The sequence below is a fragment of the Protopterus annectens genome, chromosome 2.part0 (assembly GCF_019279795.1).
Source record: "Protopterus annectens isolate FY-2018-M chromosome 2.part0, PAN1.0, whole genome shotgun sequence".
Taxonomy (NCBI): domain Eukaryota; kingdom Metazoa; phylum Chordata; order Ceratodontiformes; family Protopteridae; genus Protopterus; species Protopterus annectens.
In genome coordinates, this window is record NC_056728.1 from 1,171,982,997 (window position 1) to 1,172,003,282 (window position 20,286).

General features: G+C 37.3%; 1 protein-coding gene across 3 annotated transcripts in view; it reads right to left on the bottom strand.

Moving 5' to 3' along the window:
• Positions 1-4,341: 4,341 nt before the first annotated feature.
• Positions 4,342-20,286, bottom strand: part of LOC122793406 (alcohol dehydrogenase class-3-like) — a 765,188-nt gene continuing 749,243 nt past the window's right edge. For 2 of the 3 annotated variants that reach the window (XM_044061384.1, XM_044061386.1), the window contains exons 8-9: positions 11,240-11,378; positions 4,342-4,659 (exon numbers count right to left, since the gene is read on the bottom strand). In XM_044061384.1, the coding sequence (XP_043917319.1) occupies positions 4,635-4,659; positions 11,240-11,378 (164 nt within the window). In that variant the 3' untranslated portion in view covers positions 4,342-4,634. Of the gene's footprint in view, positions 4,660-11,196; positions 11,379-20,286 lie in introns of those variants that run through there. The other variant, XM_044061383.1, reaches the window with a different exon arrangement.

Here is a 20,286-nt window from a genome sequence, read left to right on the forward strand (position 1 = left end):
GTACCAGCTTTTTCAAAATAATAGACAAAGGAGACAATGGCATTTATTTGACAGAAAGCATAATGGGGTGAAATCTGGGTATGATTTCTTCAGTGTACACATCAGGTGTCAAACACAGCAGTGTGACCTGGCCATGTATGCTGATCAGTCAATGTACAAATGTTCAACAGTGACTTCTTTAACTGGTTTTGAATGATTATATCTCAGTTACATTTCAAATGGCATACTGGCACCTCGGGGCATGTTCTCTGGAATGCTGGCTGGAAATCATAGCTACAACCATGTCACAAATAACTACAACATGACATTCTCAAAGAGGTTGCTGTCATTCAATGTTGCCCTTAGGTAAAAGTACTTTAAGTAGTACATAATGCCTTGATGACACATAAATTTCTAGTAACATGTTTTCAGTGGAGAAAGATTTGTCACTTCTCCAAGAATGACGAACAAAAAGATGCAAACCAACCAGGAAAAAAGAAGTAGAACCAAAAGTCAGGAACCAGAAGGCAAGGCAAAAAAAGATATTAGCATACAACGCTTTCATCCAAAGACTTCGTCAGAATACACAGTCACACCAATAAAATAATTAATCAATTTAAAAACATATTGGTTTAAAACCGATACAAAGAGAAAAAAAAATAGAAAAAATATATAAATAATATATACATATGTGAATGTATAAATAAAGAACAAGGGAAATTTCACGCTAATCAAAATATGTCTGGAAATCCAAGTCCTTATTTAACTTTAACTTACTATATCTTAAAAAACACTTAATATTAATAACATCAAACTGCTGACCAAAAATTTAATAGACCTTTGACGAATAAAAGGGGTATGTTTTGTTGTGGTAAATGAAATCATTGTAGATTCATTTCTGAGGGGCCTTTCATCATGTTGGAACATCTTAACACTACCTCTGAAGTTCCTGGTTTTGTTAACTGTTCCACTAAAGGGGTTATATATATTGGTATGTGTAGCGGTTGTCCAGCATTTTACATCGGGATGACTACCCGGACACTAAGGGAGCGTATAAGAGAGCATAATTACAGTATCAAAACTTAGGATTGTAAGAATGCACTTTTTCGTCATACCCTAGAGTGTGTAAAATATAAAAAAAATTATTTTTTCTATTTTAGAGGTTTGTAATGCAAACATCAGTGGTAGGGACTTCAAGAATTTTTTAGAGCAAAGGGAGACTTTAGGGTGAATTAGACTTTTTTCCGATAAAAAACCCGGATTAAATGATGTTATTAATATTAAGTGTTTTTTAAGATATAGGAAGTTGAAGTTAAAGTTAAATAAGGACCTGGACTTCCAGGCATATTTTGATTAACGTGAAATTTCCCTTGTTCTTTATTTATACATTCACATATGCATATATTATTTATATATTTTTTTTCTATTTTTTTTTTTCTCTTTGTATGGGTTTTAAATCAATATGTGTTTAAACTGATTGATTAATTAATTATTTTATTGGTGTAACTATTTAACTGACTGATTTAGATGAATTTTGTGTATTCTGATGAAGTCTTTGGATGAAAGCATTGAATAAATTATGGTATGCTAATATCTTTTTTTGCCTCGCCTTCTGGTTCCTGACTTTTGGTTCTACTTCTCCAAGAATATACATTGCACTGATGCATATGTAGAATATTATGTACTATAAAGTCTTTATAGTCCCTTCCTCAATATGTGCTATATATAACATGAAGGCATCAGGAGAAGAATGAATACAGCAGGTCATCAAGTTAGCGTTATGAAAGTTTATCTTTTCTCTGCGTAAAATTTGGCATGGAACACTGTCAGTGTGTAAGAATGACTATAAAGCAATGTCACTTCACATCCTAATACAGAAACTCAAAACAAAATTACTCATTCACTAAGTATTTGCCATCAGATACACAAATATGCTTGGATTTGGCAAGTGTCAGCATTACAGAGATTGCAAAAATCAATGCAGTGGAAATTTTTTCACAGGAATGCAAATAGGCCTCTAATTACTAATCCAATAAAAGAACATGTCACCGTGCCACAGTACAGGGTTGTTGGACTTAGATCTATCTCTAGTGATGTTGAAAATGTTACACTTCAACCTGGACCCTGGGGATGTCAGTTCTCCTATGGCAATGGGGGGCTGGCATAATGGTAAAGTTGTTTATCTCATAGGTATAGGATTTGGTTCTCACTAGGGAAAATGTGATAGGCTAAAAATGGCCTACAAATGCAGTTAGCCTAGTACTTAACTATGATCCTATAATAACACCTGGGAATCAAACCCATGACCAAAATGGAAGCTGAAATTCTTTACTCTGTGTGTGTTAACTGATAACAGGTTTACAGGTTCATAGATAACTACTAGATTAGCTGCCCTTGTGGTTCATTTTAGTATAGATTCTAATCCTACACTGCTTTTACAGCACTTACTAACTTAATGCATTAACAAACTAAGCCACTAAGCAAGTTAAATGACAACTGTATTTTCTGCACTTAATACTGTCCAGAGCACCAATTAAAGTGCACCACTGACATTCTCATTTGTACTGCCAACATCTAAATCTCCATCATGTGATATACATTTTTAGAGTTTTTGCCTTGGAACATGGACTGCCATACACAGACAGTCACTGGTGACAGTTACTGACTTGCAATGCCAAGCTTCCTGCAAAGGATGGAGAAAAATAAAAATAAAAAAAAATTATCATACATCATTGTGAGAAGTCGTATGAGATCTGTACAATTAATATGCTAAAAGTAAGGATCCCTGCTTTCACAGGCATGTTAAAATATCTAGATTTCAACTCTGCACTTATGGCATTACAATGTTTGTCACACAAAAAAAAATTTTTATACACCTCATCATGCATTCATGTTATAATACTGAAAAAGGAGGCATACATAGGTTTACAGTAGGTGGTAGTCTATAGGTGTGTAGGCAGAAGTGTATATTTTGTCATGAAAACCTATGCTGCTTCACTCAACACATACCTATCATATAAAAAAAAAAAAACACTCAACTTTCAAAATGTTGCCCATATGCACTTCAGAAAGGTACGCATTTTTATTTACAACTGTTGTCACTTCTTCTTCTTCTTTCAGTTTTTCTCAGTTAGGGGTCGCCACAGCGGATCACTGTCCGCTCATAATTGGCAGTAGAGTTTTTACAGTGTTGAATTGCCAGCCCAGTGCCCAACCTTCCACGGAAGGCACACACACACACACACACACACACACACACACACACACACACACACACACACACACACACACACACACACACACACACACACATGCACTCACGCCTAAGGCCAATTTAGAGTGTCCAATCCACCTACAGCATGCCTTTGGGATGTGAGAGGAAACTGGAGCACTTGGAGGAAACCCACGTGACCACAGGGAGGTCATGCAGACTCCGCACAGAAGGCACTCCAGCAGAGGATCGAACTGGCGAACCTCTTGCTGTAAGGTGACAATGCTAACTGCTGCACCACCGTGGCCACCCCTGCTTCAACACCGTGGCCGCCCACTTACAACTGTTGTCACTAGTAACAATAAAATGGCTACATTACAGGCGTATTCTTCTTAATGACAACATGCTTTGTATATAACAAAGTACAGTAGACAAAAATTCTGACACTTCAAAATAATTATATAGTGTTTCATTGATAAATATTCAGAAAGATGCTCAAATAAATGACTGACTTGAACACAATGAATATGCCTAGCTACACACTTGATGTACTACAAAGCATATATCAGTACAATGTACAGTTGGGGTAATAAAAAGTATCAATTCCTTCTAACCATTTCAGACATATTTTTAAAATGGTGTTGCTGAATTCTGTGTATGTCCTAAATCATTACTTTGCTAAGTGACTGTCTCATACTTTTGCACAATAATTATTTCTAACATCATGCACATACTAGCATGTTTTTGCCAACACTACTACTGCAGGTGATACAGATCACAGATATATTGTTTATCACATATTACACACACTTATAACATTGACATTGTTCAGTTACAAGCAAACATTGAAAATATTTTGACACTTAAATCAAAATGTCCCTAATATGGATTCAAACCGTGCCCTGGTTTTGCTGCTATTGGCAGCACACTTCATTAACATACTTTGCCACTGAGAAAGTTAAACAGGCGTGTTTTCTGCAATCATTGCCATCCAGAGTGCTAACTAAAGTACACCACTGACAAAATGTTATGAATGAAGAATCTTAAATAGAAATTAAATGGCAACATTTTACGGTATAGCAGTTTTTGCTTTTAGAAATAGTAATATGCTTAGAAATGATGGTAAAGGAAAGTCAAAATAGTACTACCAATGTGAGTTTATCAGTTTATTATGAACACATGCATAATTATTTGCATGAAGTAACAAGGTATAAGTATACTGTATACACTGTTTCTGCAATATTTTTACCTTGGCATTTCTTATGAGTTACCACTCTATAGTAAATAAATGGCATGTTCTTGTACAGTAATTTGCACCCATTAACATTTCTGGACAATCCTTTCTTCTCTTTTTTCATAACGATAGTGTCTTTCATCTGTTAGTTATTTGACAATTCTTGTTAATGTAGAATAGTTAGATAAGGACATCTTAGGTTAGGAAACCTCAAAACAGTAGCACACTTCGGAGGCTTAAAAAAAGAAAAAAGGAATAGAAAAACGGTTATTCTAAACTGCAGTATAATTAAAATGTTTGCTTGGTAAACCATGCTTATTTAGTAATTGCTTTTTATGAACAGCTCTTTTCACATCTACCCCTTTGTGGCAAAAGCTACTTTCTGGTACCCAAAAACTTACATTTTAAAATGTCATTTAATTCCACAAAGGAATACAGAAAAAGATAAGTTTGTATCATCACAGAAACATAATGTAATAGGGTCAAGTTTCAATCATGGCAGTTAATGTTGTACCATTTCTGCCCTAGCCTGCATGTCACATTTTTTTTTCTACACCATTATAACTTTAGAAATAATAATTTTGCTCCAATGGGCCAAAGATAGACATACAGATAAATAGACATACGGACTGACAAGAGAATGATTATTAAATGTGCACATAATTAAGACAGCGCCTCCATTTTATGCTAACACCCTTTCCTTGTGAGTTACCTGTCACAGCCCTGTGCCCACATAACTGCATACATTCATTACATGTATATTCCAGAACTATTTAAAAAGCCTACTACTTCTAAAACCATCTTTTCTGGCAAAACATTGTAACTGTCCATAACCATTTGTATAATAGAAAGCAATACTCAATTATCTCAAGGGGAAAACACAGCCATAGCCCATTAAGAAAATAACCATGGATTTACCAGAGAAAAGCCATTCCAACAGACAGCTGATGAATTAGCAACGCACAATGTAAATGCACGGTCTAAAAGAAGGGTGATGGAATAACCTTATTGCAGTGTAAACTCCATATTTGTTTGATCATTTAGACTTAACCCTCATAATTAAACATACCAGACATGGGTAAACCCTTCACTGTCCACATCCAAGTATGGATTATTATTAAATTGTTTGTAGTCTTGAGTATCTTAATAATAGGGTAATACTGTTTTTTGCTATCCTAATTCAGTAAACAAAGTTAAAACATTGTCTGTGTAATACATCCACTATTTTGTGTTAATTATAGAAAGCTTCAGATTCACTTAGGTCTTATCTTTCTGCCTACATATAACAACACTCCCTTGAGAAGGTGCTCTAACTACCATGGAACTGAAGATGAAGTGGATTTCATGGCTACACCATTACCTGTCTCCTTTCAAGACAGATCAACCCCCGATTCAATCAACCAACATTCTGGCATATAATACAGCAGCTGTTGCAATGCTAGATCACCCCAGATCCTGTATGTCCTAGTCCAGCAGAGAACAGAAAGCAATTAGGCAGTCGAGTGTGGCAACTGGAAAGAGGATGGCATAGAATATGCCTGCTAACAGACAAATGCAGTCTGGAGTTTCATAACGTGATATAAAATGCTGAGATTTCCTGTACAAAGGCAATAGTCTTGATCATTGAGACCTTATCATATAATCATCTGACTAAACTATTAACATGCTGTTCAGGCCTTTGTGTCTAACCATTTGTAAGGACTTTTCATCCTCTCAGTGCATACCTCAAATTCTTTGCACAAGAATTCCGGACAAAGCCAAAAATGACTGGAGGACAAAGGGCCAAAATCTGAGACACTTTTAATTATTATTCTAATTCACTTAAACAGATAATACATCAGGTTTTTGCAATAACATGCATTTTCTGAACAATAATAAGAATGAAATTCTAATGACTATCATTACTGACTGACTGACTCACTGTAATCCTCAACGATTTCTCAAAAAATCAAAACTTGTATGAGGGACATGGCAAAAACATGAGGCAAAATCAAAGATTATCTGAAAATTCTGGACAGCTGATAGGTAGGCCTCAGTGTAAGGAAGCTTCGGGCATTTGCAGCTAAGGCTGCTAAGTTAAATAATTTTCTCCTTCAACATATGGACATAGATAATTGTGGTGGATCATACATGGACTAGCCTGACTTTTACTTGGTTGAGTTTACATCATACACATTGTGGGCTGCAATCTGCATTGGGTCTGTCTTACTTTAATGAAAAGTCATTTCAACAAAGCTGACTTCATCGACCCCAGATCAGCGAACTGAATTTCTGTGAACGAGTCCATCAAAAAAAAAAATTCACCAGGGAAAGTAATCACCTGATCAATACCACATCAAAAGACAAACTGCAGTATGTGAAACCCACACAAATGGGGGGCTGTGCCCCCCCCTACTAAATATATATAACATCTCCGAGATCACACTATAGTGGGGAAAATGGCAAAGTTGTACTGTTGACCAACTGCTTCCTTTCCCTGATGACATCTTTTGTGGTAGTGAGCGTTCGCAGAAATTCAGTTCACTGATTTGGGGTGGATGAAGTCAACTTCATTGAAATGATTCTGAGAGGAGAGAAAAATCTTTCTTGAATCTACAATTCCAGTGATGTAACAAGTTGTTTGATCATTTCTGAGGTCAGCAATTCCTGCAACATCCTAAAAGAAGCCCTCATTTTCCCATCTTCAGAAAAGCATACCTTGATCCACACAACTTGAAAAAATGTTCAGTCTATCTTTAATTTGCCTTCCTTGAGCAAGGTCATAAAGAAAACAGTATACACACACCTGAATTCCAGCCATATCCTTCATGACCCTCTGAATCCTTGACAATATAAATCCAAACACAGACGGGTACTTCTCTGACATGACAATAAGTGACATCTTCACAGTGAGAATTTGATAGTTGTATTTTACTAAGCTCAAGGAGGAACACTTTGTAGGTTTTATACACTGGGCCATGGACTCTGTCATAACATGCTTCCACCCCCCCCCCCCACTGCGGCTGAACTTTCACAATACTCAACTGATCTACCTTATACCCTCTAGGACACACTCAGCAAGTGGTCTGTGTTAGTAAGCCCTCCCTCAGCCATGCACTACTCTGTGATATACCACAGGCCTCATTCTTGGCCTACTACTTTTCATGGTATACATGTTGACGTGGAGAGACTTGTTTTCAAAGCAGTGATGCATGTTATCAATGTTATGCTGACGATATTCTGCAGAACTTTTTTTCTCTGGACCATGTGTCTGATCTTACTGACTATCCACTGGATGTGCATCGGTCATATGAAACTTAACCTGGTAAAGACAGATGATGCCAAAATATGGTTTTGTGAAAGAAATAACTGTAGGGTCTGGTTTGGGATTTCAGCATAGATTTTTGTGAGTCTGGTGAACCTAATCTAATCTATGTGACTTTTTAGGGACAGGATGTTGACTGTCAGACATACTGCAGATTGCAATAGTGTCAGCAGTGCTACTGCAAAACTGGTCTGCTTGTTATGTAGGTTGGAGGTTGCTACTGATATTACTTCAGCTTGTATTGTACTGGACTTTGGATTAAAACTGTGTTTATGCTTTTGGAGTGCTGGAGTTTTTCATGTGGTTGTATTTCTACTCAGTTGCACTAATGTTGGTACGGGCACCTGACTTTGTTCTTTGTTTTTTTATATACTTATATATATATATATATATATATATATATATATATATAAGATAAAATAATTTTACACAAAAATTGATTTTAACTCAGTTTTATTCCCAAAAGGCTAACTTGACAAAAGTTAACATTTGTGAGATCATTTTTTTATGATGAATATAACTAAAACACAATTTTTAGCTAAAATAATTATTTTTTTCTGCAAAAAAAAATAAACTTTTTCTCAGAATTTTTCATAAAGTGCAATATTTTCCCCAGACAGTATTTATCTGTTCAGCCTTGTTGAAGTGTTTGCCAACTGACAATCAATCAAAGCTCGCAAGGACAATGCACTTTGAAGGCAAGAAAATTCAGAAGGTTTGGCACCCTAACCTCTGACTTATAAGGCTCTCTTCAAGCCCTTCAGTGGTTACGGCACTTAGAAAGTTCCCTTAAAGCTTTGAATGATGCCAGGTTGCCAGTTGTCATATCCTTAGCAGGATATAACTAACACAGCTTTAGCAGTATCATTTTTTTGTTATCTTTTAAAAGGGCTTTATGCAGCCATACACATCTAGGCAGATCTGATGAAGACGCATTTGAGGAAGTGCTTTTTTCAATATGCACACATTAAATCTGTACAAATGTTTTACGGATAAAAAGGTACTTGTACATTACTGGAATACAATAAAATCTGATTTATTTTTATCTGGAAACAGTATACGGTTTTTGCTTGTCGCTTTTAATATTTTTCAAAGAAAGAATTTCTATTTTTGACACCAAATGGTCCAAATAACTGCATAAATTAAGGGTGGGGAATTAAATGTAGAAGTCCAACCCCTCAGGTCTTCCTCCTACCTCATGGATACAGCCAAGGGGTCATTTCTTTCCCACACACACCCTCAGTGATCTGTAATAAATGCTGACCTCCTAAGTCCTGATTTTTAACAGCGCTCATCTGTGTTCATACTAAAGGAACTGAATCTCACAAATACGAGCTCCAGCTTCTTTCTTTAAGATTTACAAGACATGTTAGAAAGGTTTTAAGATCGTCTCTTCCAGATTCTTCATGAACACAATATCCACCTTGGATCACATGCTGGAAGATGAATCCCAGCCGAAACCGACAATTTGGCTTGACACAGAAATTTCCAAAACCAAAACCTTCTAAGAAAAAAATCTGGATTAAAGTCAGACCCATTAATTGGGATGTACTTGCTCCTACCAACCTCCTCTAGGCTAAGTAGGACTGATTAGAGGTATGAAATCCACTCCAGCCCACACACACATACACACACGTGTGCATGTGTGCATGCACCCCCCCACACACACACACACATACATGTGCGCGTTCCTCAGCACTTACCTCTACTAAGATGGACGAACATAGCTTTTTTGGCTGCAACTGGAAGAAGGTCCATGCTGAGCAATTCTATGACTTGCTCAGCATGTAGATGGCTTCTCTGAGACAGTTCCAATGGAGAGGGGTCACATGGTTAATTAACATATGCCTCTCCCCTAGACTGTCATTATTATGTAGAATATCCACAGAGACAGCTACAGAAACACCATGTTACGTCTGTCAGACACCTCGCTGTAACCTTTATGAGTTTGGCCCTTTATTTCACAAATAGTTCTACTGAGTGTTTGATAGATATCTCATTGCCCTGATACCATTAGAACTGAAGACAGATCTTACAAAGAAACATTTTTTGTGCATTAACAGGATATCCTAACATAATGTCTTCATGCACAAACAAAATTCTGGTAGTGTGTGGCTACGTTCCGTTGTGCATGTTTTTGGTTCACTATTATTTTGCTCCTCTTTTCTACTTACCCTTAGCTTTCCCGTCATGCTGCCTGTTCTGTTCGCATATATCTTCAGACTGGGTCTTCCTTTAGTACTGCCGTAAGGTTTCCCATAAGTGTGCATATACTGAGCAATGCATTAGTACAGAAGCACATGCACAGAGCTAGACTTTGCATTCACAAAATGAGCTGTAATTGTTCAGATTCCATCCATCAATCTAGCTGTCTAATTTCTCAACAGCTAATCTCTTCCAAGTCATCAGAAGCACAGCAGTATCTCATACCACTGTAAGAAGTGGGCTGGCATTTGCATGTATTTTAAGGAGCCTGTCCTCTAATACCCCTTAGACATGAAATGTGATTTTCCCTGGCGTGAAGCTCAGTAGCATTGCTACCTTACAGCTCCTGGTTCTTTACTTCTCGGCTGGGTTGTTTTCTGTGCAAAATCTGCAGTTTCCCCCTCTGTACACAAGGTCTTTATCTTGGGTGGTCTGGTTTCCTCCCACATCTCAAAGATATGCTGCAGGTGAAAGGATGACCCTCCAGACTGTGTGTGTGTGTGTGTGTGTGTGTGTGTGTGTGTGTGTGTGTGTGTGTGTGTGTGTGTGCACGCACGTACACACTGCATTTTCTGGACTGCTTTTCTTTGCCTTACACCCAGTGAGTGCCAGGATAAGCTTCAGCTCCCTCCCATGACCCTGATCTGGATTAAGCAGGTAGTAAAGAAATGGAATGAATGATTACTACATACCTTGAAACTGGAACAAGACTAACATTACACATCTGCATATGCATTATCCTCTGTGTGATAAACTGCTGCAATCTTTAATAATTTTTTCCCCAATATTTGCTTGTTTTATCACTGGTGAACTCACGTTCATTCAGTCACACCTGGCAGACCAAGCAGGCTTCCAGTAAACTAATTTTCAACTAACCTCAGAGGTTTTGGGACCTTGGCATAATTAATTACATTAAGGAACTATAAGGGATAAAGCTCCTTGCATAGGGAATGTGGAGGTTATGTCCCTCTGTAAAACCCTTTAATCAGAAGCTCATCTAAGTTGTGGGGAGCAACTGAATGGGATGCAACTAACCTGTCTTCTAACTGGTATCATACCTTTTTCCTTTGTGATGGGGACTGAGATTATCAGCTTAACAGACCATTTAAATACCTGGAAATCTCTACTGGGCAATGATGTTTTATAGTTTATGAACTACTTCATAAAGATATGGGACTTTTGTTGTAGATTAACTATTTTACCCACAGCTTGCATTTCCATATTGTATATACATTCCTCCATTACTCAAGCTCAACCAGAAACTCGACTTAGTCAAGTTCACAAATTTATACAAAGAAGCACATACCTCTGTCCATTGTTCAACAGTTCAAAAGCCTCATTGATTTTGTCAAAAGGCATACTGTGGCTAATAAATTCATCCACTTTCAGTTTATTGTTAAGGTATTCTGATACTAGCTTAGGTACAGCATCAGCACTCTTCCAACCTGTTAAAAGAAATAAAACAAAAACACAACAGAGCTTTCATAAAAGTAAATTCAGGGAAGTAAAATTCACTGCAGCGTGAATGCAAAATGAGGGTCACGCTGGAATATGCTAGACGAGCTACTGACAATTTTATTAACAACAGCAGGAATCCCTGATACTACTTTGTGCCATGTGGAGAACTACAAATGAAGATCTTCAGCTCAGCTAAACATCCTCCAGCAAGCTTTATATGTACAAGTAATTAATAATGATGTTATGTATCAGCAACACTTGACAGAAAACTCGGGATAAATCATATAGAAAAAATTACAAATACTCAGAAATTATTTACTTAACTCGGGAAAAGCAATATATTTCTCTAGAATCTTTCCAAGATTGCCTCCATCCGTTATGTTTTATGATCCACGAGAGAGTTCTCAAAACATCCCATCTTACATCTTCCTGGCAACAAATGCTTCTAACAGATCAAGTATACAAAAGGTTGCAAGACATGCCAAGTTATGAGCAAATGACACAGACAAAAAAAAATGGTTAAAAATGTGTTTTCTGCTGGGGGTGGGGTACCTCTACACACTTCCCCTTTCTTTTTTATTTGCAGTCTGAGGTAATTGAACCTCAAGAAATAATGATAGACAGGTAATGCTAAATGCCTGATTCTCCTTTCTTTGGGAAGATACGACATCAAAACAAATAAAATACTCTACAATTTGAACTGCAAGACATCAGTGTTATATGAAGCAAGAGACTGCAATCCCCAAGCTGTAACACCTATACTTGCAAACTATATATCACTTTTCAGAAAATTACTAGAAAGTACTTCAGACAGACTTTACTAATATTTTCTGTGGAATTAGCACATAGGTGCAAAATACATACTTGCTAGTGCCAGGTATTCTCATATGGTTTAAGTGGAGGGGATCATTGACTGACCTGGAAATGTATACATTTGTAAACTAACCAGAGATAATTCTTTCTACCATGTTAAATAGGTATGTTGTTCATTTGTGACTTTTTCTAATTAGGCTGAATTCTAAACAGAAATGTATTATGCTGTGCAGTGTTTGCTCATTTGTTGAGCAACATACCCTTTCTACTGTACTGAATTCCTGGAAATATACATTATTTTGCCTTCCCATGATTTACATGTGTTTTCATCTCTGCTAGCACCACAGTACACGTACAGCTTTCTTATTATCTTGACAATGACTTACAGACATGACACTGTTCCTTTAAAACAGTGTAAAAGTGTTACAGGGACTGGGTAGTCTTTGTTAAAGTTAATCTCAGATCACAGGGTAACACGGTTATATAGTAATTATAACAGATCCTTATTTATGCATTTATTTAGATCCTTATTTACATAATTATTTTGTCAACTAGGTTCATGAACTGGTCCAAGGACACTTTTCAGCAATGACCCCGGACAAGTTGGCAATTACAGTTTTAAAGAATTACATATGCAAACACAGATCTAGTCCTTCTACCTCTTCTTACAACTACAGTCAGGTTTGCAAGAAATGCTCTCCCACATGACCCTGAGAATATTACGCAAGACATAATGACGTCCAGGGTGTGTGTTAATGTGTAATTTGGAAGGGCATTAATTACATATTAACACACACCATGGAGGGCATTATTGCACTTAGACAATGGGCTTGTAAAATTGCTTTGTTTTACTTGCTTATTTACTTTTTTAAGTACTACATTATTTTTTTATATACTTTTAATATAAAGTAGTTCCTCCACCTACTGTTTCAAACTTGCTGTAGTACATGTTAATGGTGTTGGAGAAAGTATTTTACATCAAATATATATAAAAATAATATAATGCTTAAAAATAATAAGCAAGTGAAACAACAATTTTACATAGAGCCCATTCTCTCGCCCATACACACACACACACACACACACACACACACAGACACATGCAGTCTCCTCTGCTTACATACATGCATTCACTCACACATCACTCTCACTTTCTCTCTCTCTCTCTTTCTCTCTCACACACACAGACAGACAGACAGACACACACACACACACACACACACACACACACACACACACACACACACACACACACACACACACACACACCTTTTTGCCTTCTTTTTATATTTTACACTCAATAAACAGCAAAAACGCTGCTTAGTGAGTGTAAAATAATTGCAGCTGTTCCGTTTCCTCAGTCCGAGCTCCACAGCGGCTTGATAAGCAGCCGTAAAGTGGCAGACTCATTCTTCTCAGTGAGCATTACTTGTTCTCCAATCAGGGTATTGATGTACAGTTTGCCGATTGTCTAATTGTTACTAAATGACATTCTCTATGTCTTCTGTTGGCTATAAATTGGAATCATGCTGTCGCCAAGGGTTGCCTTTCATGTACCAGTCACATAGAGAAAGCAAGTTGCACAAAGTTTGTAATGTACTCATAGCAAGGCTTCTTCCTTTTCTAGCATTACTGTCTCCAGGTGAACATGTTAGCTACTATCATGCTTGTTCATTAAAGAATTTCTCTTTTGTAAAAATATCCTTCAAGTACATACTTGACACTGGACTTGTTTCATAAAAGCCTTGCCTGTACTTCTCTTATCTCCATCAGGAGACAGCCACCCTAATTAGATCACCACAAGCCTGGCCTAATCACAAAGCTAACACCAATCTGTGACCCTATATGTGTAGAGTGATTCTGCTCTGATATTTAGCCTACCAGATTTCAACATCATGGCAGTGGCAGCATTCTGATACCCAGTCACTTTCTCAGGCCTCACTACAGACTGACTTAGAATCCAAATGTATTTATTTATTTGTATTGGTTTACCGGGGTAGTGCCCTGATCAATACTGAACAGTTTCAGGCTCAGCCGGGGTGAACTACAAAACACTTCATAAAAAAAAAAATACCGAAATGTAAACAATAACAGAATAGTCCAGATGAATTACAGAGAAAACAAAACTGTATATACATTCCAGTGAACAAGCACAGTGCAATGCACTAATTATGCACCTCAAAAGAAAAGTCACCATCACAAGGAGTTTTACCATTTTAAGTAAAGAAATTATTAGCTACATCTTTTCCACTGTTACTGAACTAGAAACTGCAATGACTTCCTAACTTTTCAGATTTCCAAGGGGTATGGCCTGCAAATACTTTTGTATTTCCTGAGTGTTACCATTCTGTGAAGTTACTAAAAATTCTTGGAGAAAAACATGGCCCTCTAGTAGGATGTCATTTCTACCATATAAGTACAAATATATAGCATTTTATTTCATATCAGGTTGTTGTAATATAGTGTATGTGTACTGTGCATTGCTGACTTGTAGCCTGAATAGCAAATACTTTACTGCTGTTTGATACGTCTGCCTCCTGCCATGTCAGTCTACCTAGCTTGTACTTAGTCATTTTACAGCATTATTTGTGCATGTTTCTGTATGTCCTTCACCTTACTATTTACCTTTATACAACCTGCCATCCATTGTTAAGACTTTTATAGTTTGTAAATCCACAAAGCTCTCTTCCCATGGTTTCATTAGTTTGTTTCTGGCAAGTTTTAGGCCCTTTCATAAATGTCCTTTCAGTGCACCCCAAGGTATGTTACAAGTGGGTTGTCTGTCAGGTTTAAGTCTCTAATTTTGGACTACAAATTAGGCATATGTTTATCTAGTTCTTTTTAAAAAATGATTAACCACTATGGATATGTTCAGCCACCACAATATGGTGAGAATCACCACTAATGAGAAATGGTCAGACTGAAAACTTACTGACAATAGTTTGTTCTTGTATTAACTCTTACAGCTGCAAGAGCAATGCGTATGAGATATGGCTCTAAACTATGAATCATGACACTGCTGAAAATCAAAACTTTTTGGTCTTTTTGACCACACCTATATATTCTAGTGTAGTGGTCAAACAGTTATAATCTTGTCCAAGATTATTACTCCAGTATGCAAGCTTCCCCAGTTTGATAAGTGATAAATGTATCTCTTGTAAGTACAAGCCACTTGTGTATTTTCTCTTCGTGACTGGTAGGAGTTAGTCTCTCATTATTAGATTTCAAAGGCAATTTACACTGACTGAACAGATCTGCATGCTATTATGTACATTAGTTGATAAGCTAAGAGACGCAACATTTCTATTCTAATGTTGAAAATAGAATACATTGCTATCTACCAATGCCCCAGGGACTCAATAGGTCTGGAAGTCTCCAGAAAAGTCTTATAATGTAATTGTTATCATGGTCCATGCTGCAGTTTTTATGTATATAACTATATACAAGCAAAGTCAAGTTCTACATTAGGTAGGAAATGCTCTCTACTACTTTGTGTACATCTATATTGGCAGCGGACTAATACATCCCTAATTAATAAACTCATCAACTATGGAAGTTCTGCATCATAAAATGCTCTATTTTTTAACCTCTGTCTTGCCAAAGAACAACATAACTTATACACTTTCTCTTTTATCCTAAAAGGATTCTTCTGTTTTGTTACAACTGTAAACATTTTTGCTCCTGAATACTCAGATGAATCTACACAATATCATGAAATACTCTACACTACTCAGTCACTTAAAATAATACTCTAGCCCAGTGGTGTCTGGTGACTTCAAATCATAGGGGGGCTGCAGAAGACAGCTGAATGGGTGGGGCCAACAGGAATGGGTGTGGTCAACTAGAAAGGGGTGGAGCTATGGTACAGTGGGATCAGTGCTGGCCATGCTTCCAATTTACATGAAATAAATGCTTAGTCACTATGGAGCATGCTGAATACTCTACACAGCACATTGTTACATGTATATACAGGTAGTCCAATCAAGAGAAGAAAAAAATATTTCAATGCATTGGCTACATGACAGCTTACTTAATATCTAGATAGAAACAAAAAGGTTATGAGGCATGAAAAAATAAATTACTTTTTAAATACATTACTGTAATGCCAGTCAAAATCAAGTATAAAAAACAAACAGCACTCAACTCAAACCACTCCACTTCTCCTTGCACTGCAGTTCTAATTATAATTTATATTCAGCTTTATAAAAGTAACATGCGGCCAACAACATACATTTTCTGAATAAGAAGAAGCAGAAATCAACATTCTCAAAATGACAGAAAATCAGAACATTCTGCAAAATCAAGGACAGATGAAAAGCCACTGTAGTTGTGTCTACCTTGGATGGGGGGATACTCTGTCTGCACACTACTGCATAACCGTTCCTTGCCTTGCTTGGACACATCCAAAGTCACTACATGGGGGAGTGGGGTACAAGTATGTCACAATTTGAAATGTCTCTGGCTGATGGTGATGGCACTGACACATTTGTCTTACTCTCAACCTCAGAGCAAGAAATCTGGGCAAAGGGCCAAAAATAAGGACAATTTTTAAATATTGCTCTTAAAACTTAGAAAGTTAGTAGAATAGTAGGTCTTGCATTAGTATGAATTTTCTGAAAAGTATAAAATCTGAAACTCAAATGTCTGTCATTATTTTCTAACTTCAGTCTTTAATGATTTGCCACTAATTTGCCAGAAAAACCCAATTTTATGAAAAACGGACCAAAAATGTGATGCAAAAATCTGGGTATTCTGCGAAAAGCTGTACATAGACATAGACATAGACACACACACACACACACACACACACACGCGCGCACACACAGGCTCTCTGCTTCCATTGTTTGTTTGTGTCTTTCGGCTTTTCCCGGTTAGGGGTCACCACAGCGGAACTCCAGTCTGCTAATGATTGGTAGTTGATTTTTACGTGCCGAGTTACCAGCCCTGACGCACAACCTTCAACAAAGGTATGCCCATTCACGCATGTCTCCACGCAGATGACGCTCTAGCTGAGAATCGAACCGCAGAGCATCTTACTGTGAGGCGGTATAATTCTTCTCTCTAAAAAGAAGGCTGCAACAGAAGAGCATGTAAGCATGTGTGTGCACACATACATTAAGCAAATCTATTACTGTGCTCTGAAGAGTTTAAAAGTAAAGGTGAGGGTCATTGCCTTGTTTAGTTGATTCTGATTTGCACCCTGTTTACAGAACTTCTAACCACAAGAGCTAGTATTTCTCCTGTGTAGTAGTTGCATGGTGAGACTACTAAATGTGGATTATTAATGACATCAACTCTGCAAACTATCTAAGATCAGAGGCATTCCTAACCTCAGCTTCGCATTTTAAGTATGGTATGCTTGGCAAGGGTGAACAGTCATTATCCTGCTCTGGTCTACCACTATAACTAGTTCCAACAGAACACACCTTTAAACCTAAAAGCAAGCGATAAGTAAAACAACAAACTCGTGCCAGCAGTCCTTATCTCGTCCACATTCCTTCCTTCATTCTAAGCGTCACAAGCTGGGAGAACAGTGTAAGTTAGGTTCAGGTGACGAGAGGCTGCAATGGCACAATATCTATATATATATATATATATATATATATATATATATATATATATATATATACACACACACACACACACACACACACACACAAACATGCACACATACAGTTGAGAAACTGCATTATTTTTGCTTAAATACCACTGAAGATCCTCTGAGGAAAAAATGTATTTAGGCAGAAGATTATGCAACTTGTTTAGGGTTATATACAATAACAAAAAAAAAATAATAATAAAAAAGTGGATGCTCTGAAATTAGTGACAATCTTCTGTGTATGATAAACCCAGTCACACAGGTATACAGTGGTTACAGGTTCGTGATTTAATCTCCCTTGACTTTTTCTCCAGCCTCTGCCTTCTTACCTAAACAACAGAAACTAAAACTAAATGTAGTGCATTTTCTACTTTGGAATATAACAACTCAGATTGTAATAGAATTCATTAAATCACCGACTATTATTATAAATACGCATCTATATATAACCAAAAAGAGCATAGTGCATCATCATAAAATATCAGCACTCCCAACAGTGTTGTATTAATCATTAACGTTCTTGTACAGAGTAATCAATGAAATTCTTAAGAAACAGAACTGACTGTCCAGCACAAACGTTACACCTAAACAATGTACAACACACAGTTCCACTGCATAGCAGGAAACAAAGTGAAATCAATGTTTTCTTCTTTGTCACACATTCTATTGTTTATCTGCTCAGACAGTGTTATAATACAGTCTCTGTGAAATAAAATGTTGGCAGGAATTCATTCTGGCAGTGAGGCTTACTAAAAGTTTGGAGGCACACATTTCACAGAAACAATTTCATAACAACCTTTCCACTAGACAGACAACGTGAACAAAAACAACTTTCCAGAAGAGCTGAGAGTGAATATTCTTTCATTTTCAGAAAGGATTGGAAAGCTGAACAGTATAATTACTTGTCAAAACACATAATAATTTCATGTCCATAAAATGAAGGTAAATTAAAAGCATGCATACCAAAAAGTAATAAAATTAAAATAGTAACAGTCAGAAACTAATCCGTCCTCCCAGGCTCAGGTAGCTCAGTCACTCAATCTCCGTGATCGTCCGAACAAAGTAACAACCTCAGCTACATAATTTAATCCAAATACAGTGCTACTGACCGCTTCTTGCTCTTTTTCCCAACAAGCAAAGTGCGGGATGAAAGCGAGAACCAATCAATAGCCATCCATCCATGTCACGTATGTGCCTGTGGATGTGGCAGTCCAATTCCCTTTCTCTTCACTGTGTGGTTAAATCGCATAGACTTCTGGGAATCACACTGATGCCGTATCTCCTTAATCTGGACTGATTTTACAACAGTCCAGACACAGATTTCTGGGGGGGGCACAGAACTCGTCGAGCATGTGCAGTTCGAGTTCAAGGACTCTGCAAGTCAGTCGGACTCACTTACAGCAGCCAGTGAGTATAAAATATTTAATAATTTTTATTTTTAAACTAAATGTTTTTTCTTTCTTCCACAGCTGGAGGGCTGCAGTCCAATTGCACGAGCCACCACTGCTCTAGCCCTTTAAATAATCTGTTTCCAATTTCTTCACATATTAGATCTCTGTATGGCAAATACTGCATTTTGCTCACTACTTCAGTAGAGAACACAGAGAAATACATAATTTTTATAATTTATGGAATTATCATCATCAGTCCCTCCTACCAGATTATCACTCATCTGTGCTCTTACATGGCTACTTGGCATCCCAAATTGCCTAATAAGGGGATCACTGGTCTACACTGGGCACTAGTAGTGCTTTGTTTTGTGGATTAATTTGGATGAGGACTATCTGGATTAGGATGGTTATCCAGGCAGCCAAAGGGGGTGCTTTCTTCCTAGGCTACATGCTGGTCCCTGTGGCAGTCTTACATTTACAGATTCCACACACTTCTATGATGCAGCTCACAATCTTATGCGACTGCTGTGCAATGCAGTTCAGTGGGTTCTGCATGCTGAGTATCCTCTGTCCACTAGCAGGCAGTCATACATCATGTTGGACTAACTCCCTCACTACAAGATGGGAAAGCCAACACTGGGCCCTGATTCAGCCTTCTTTCTTCTCCATCTCCTGGGCATATCGCTGAACTGTCCAGATTTTTGCAGAATGTCCAGATATTTTCCTATTATTTTTGGTCTGATCTTCATAAAATTTCTGGTTTTCTGACAAATCAATGAGGACTGAGGTCACTAATTAATACTAAATAATGGCAGGCATTTGAGTTGCAGACTTCATATCCTTCATAAAATATATAATAATGTAAATCTGTCATTCTAGCAACTTTCTAAGTTTATAAGAGCAGTATTTAAAAATCTGTCCCAATTTTGGGCCTTGCCCCCCCCCCCCCCCCATTATTTTTGGCTTTGTCCAGATTTCATGAACTGCAAAAGACATTGTCCTGGGTCATTCACTGAACTTAGGTCAACTGAGTTGCAGTCAAGGCTTTATCTCACTGCACTATGGAGCCAACACAAAGAGACAGCTGATTTA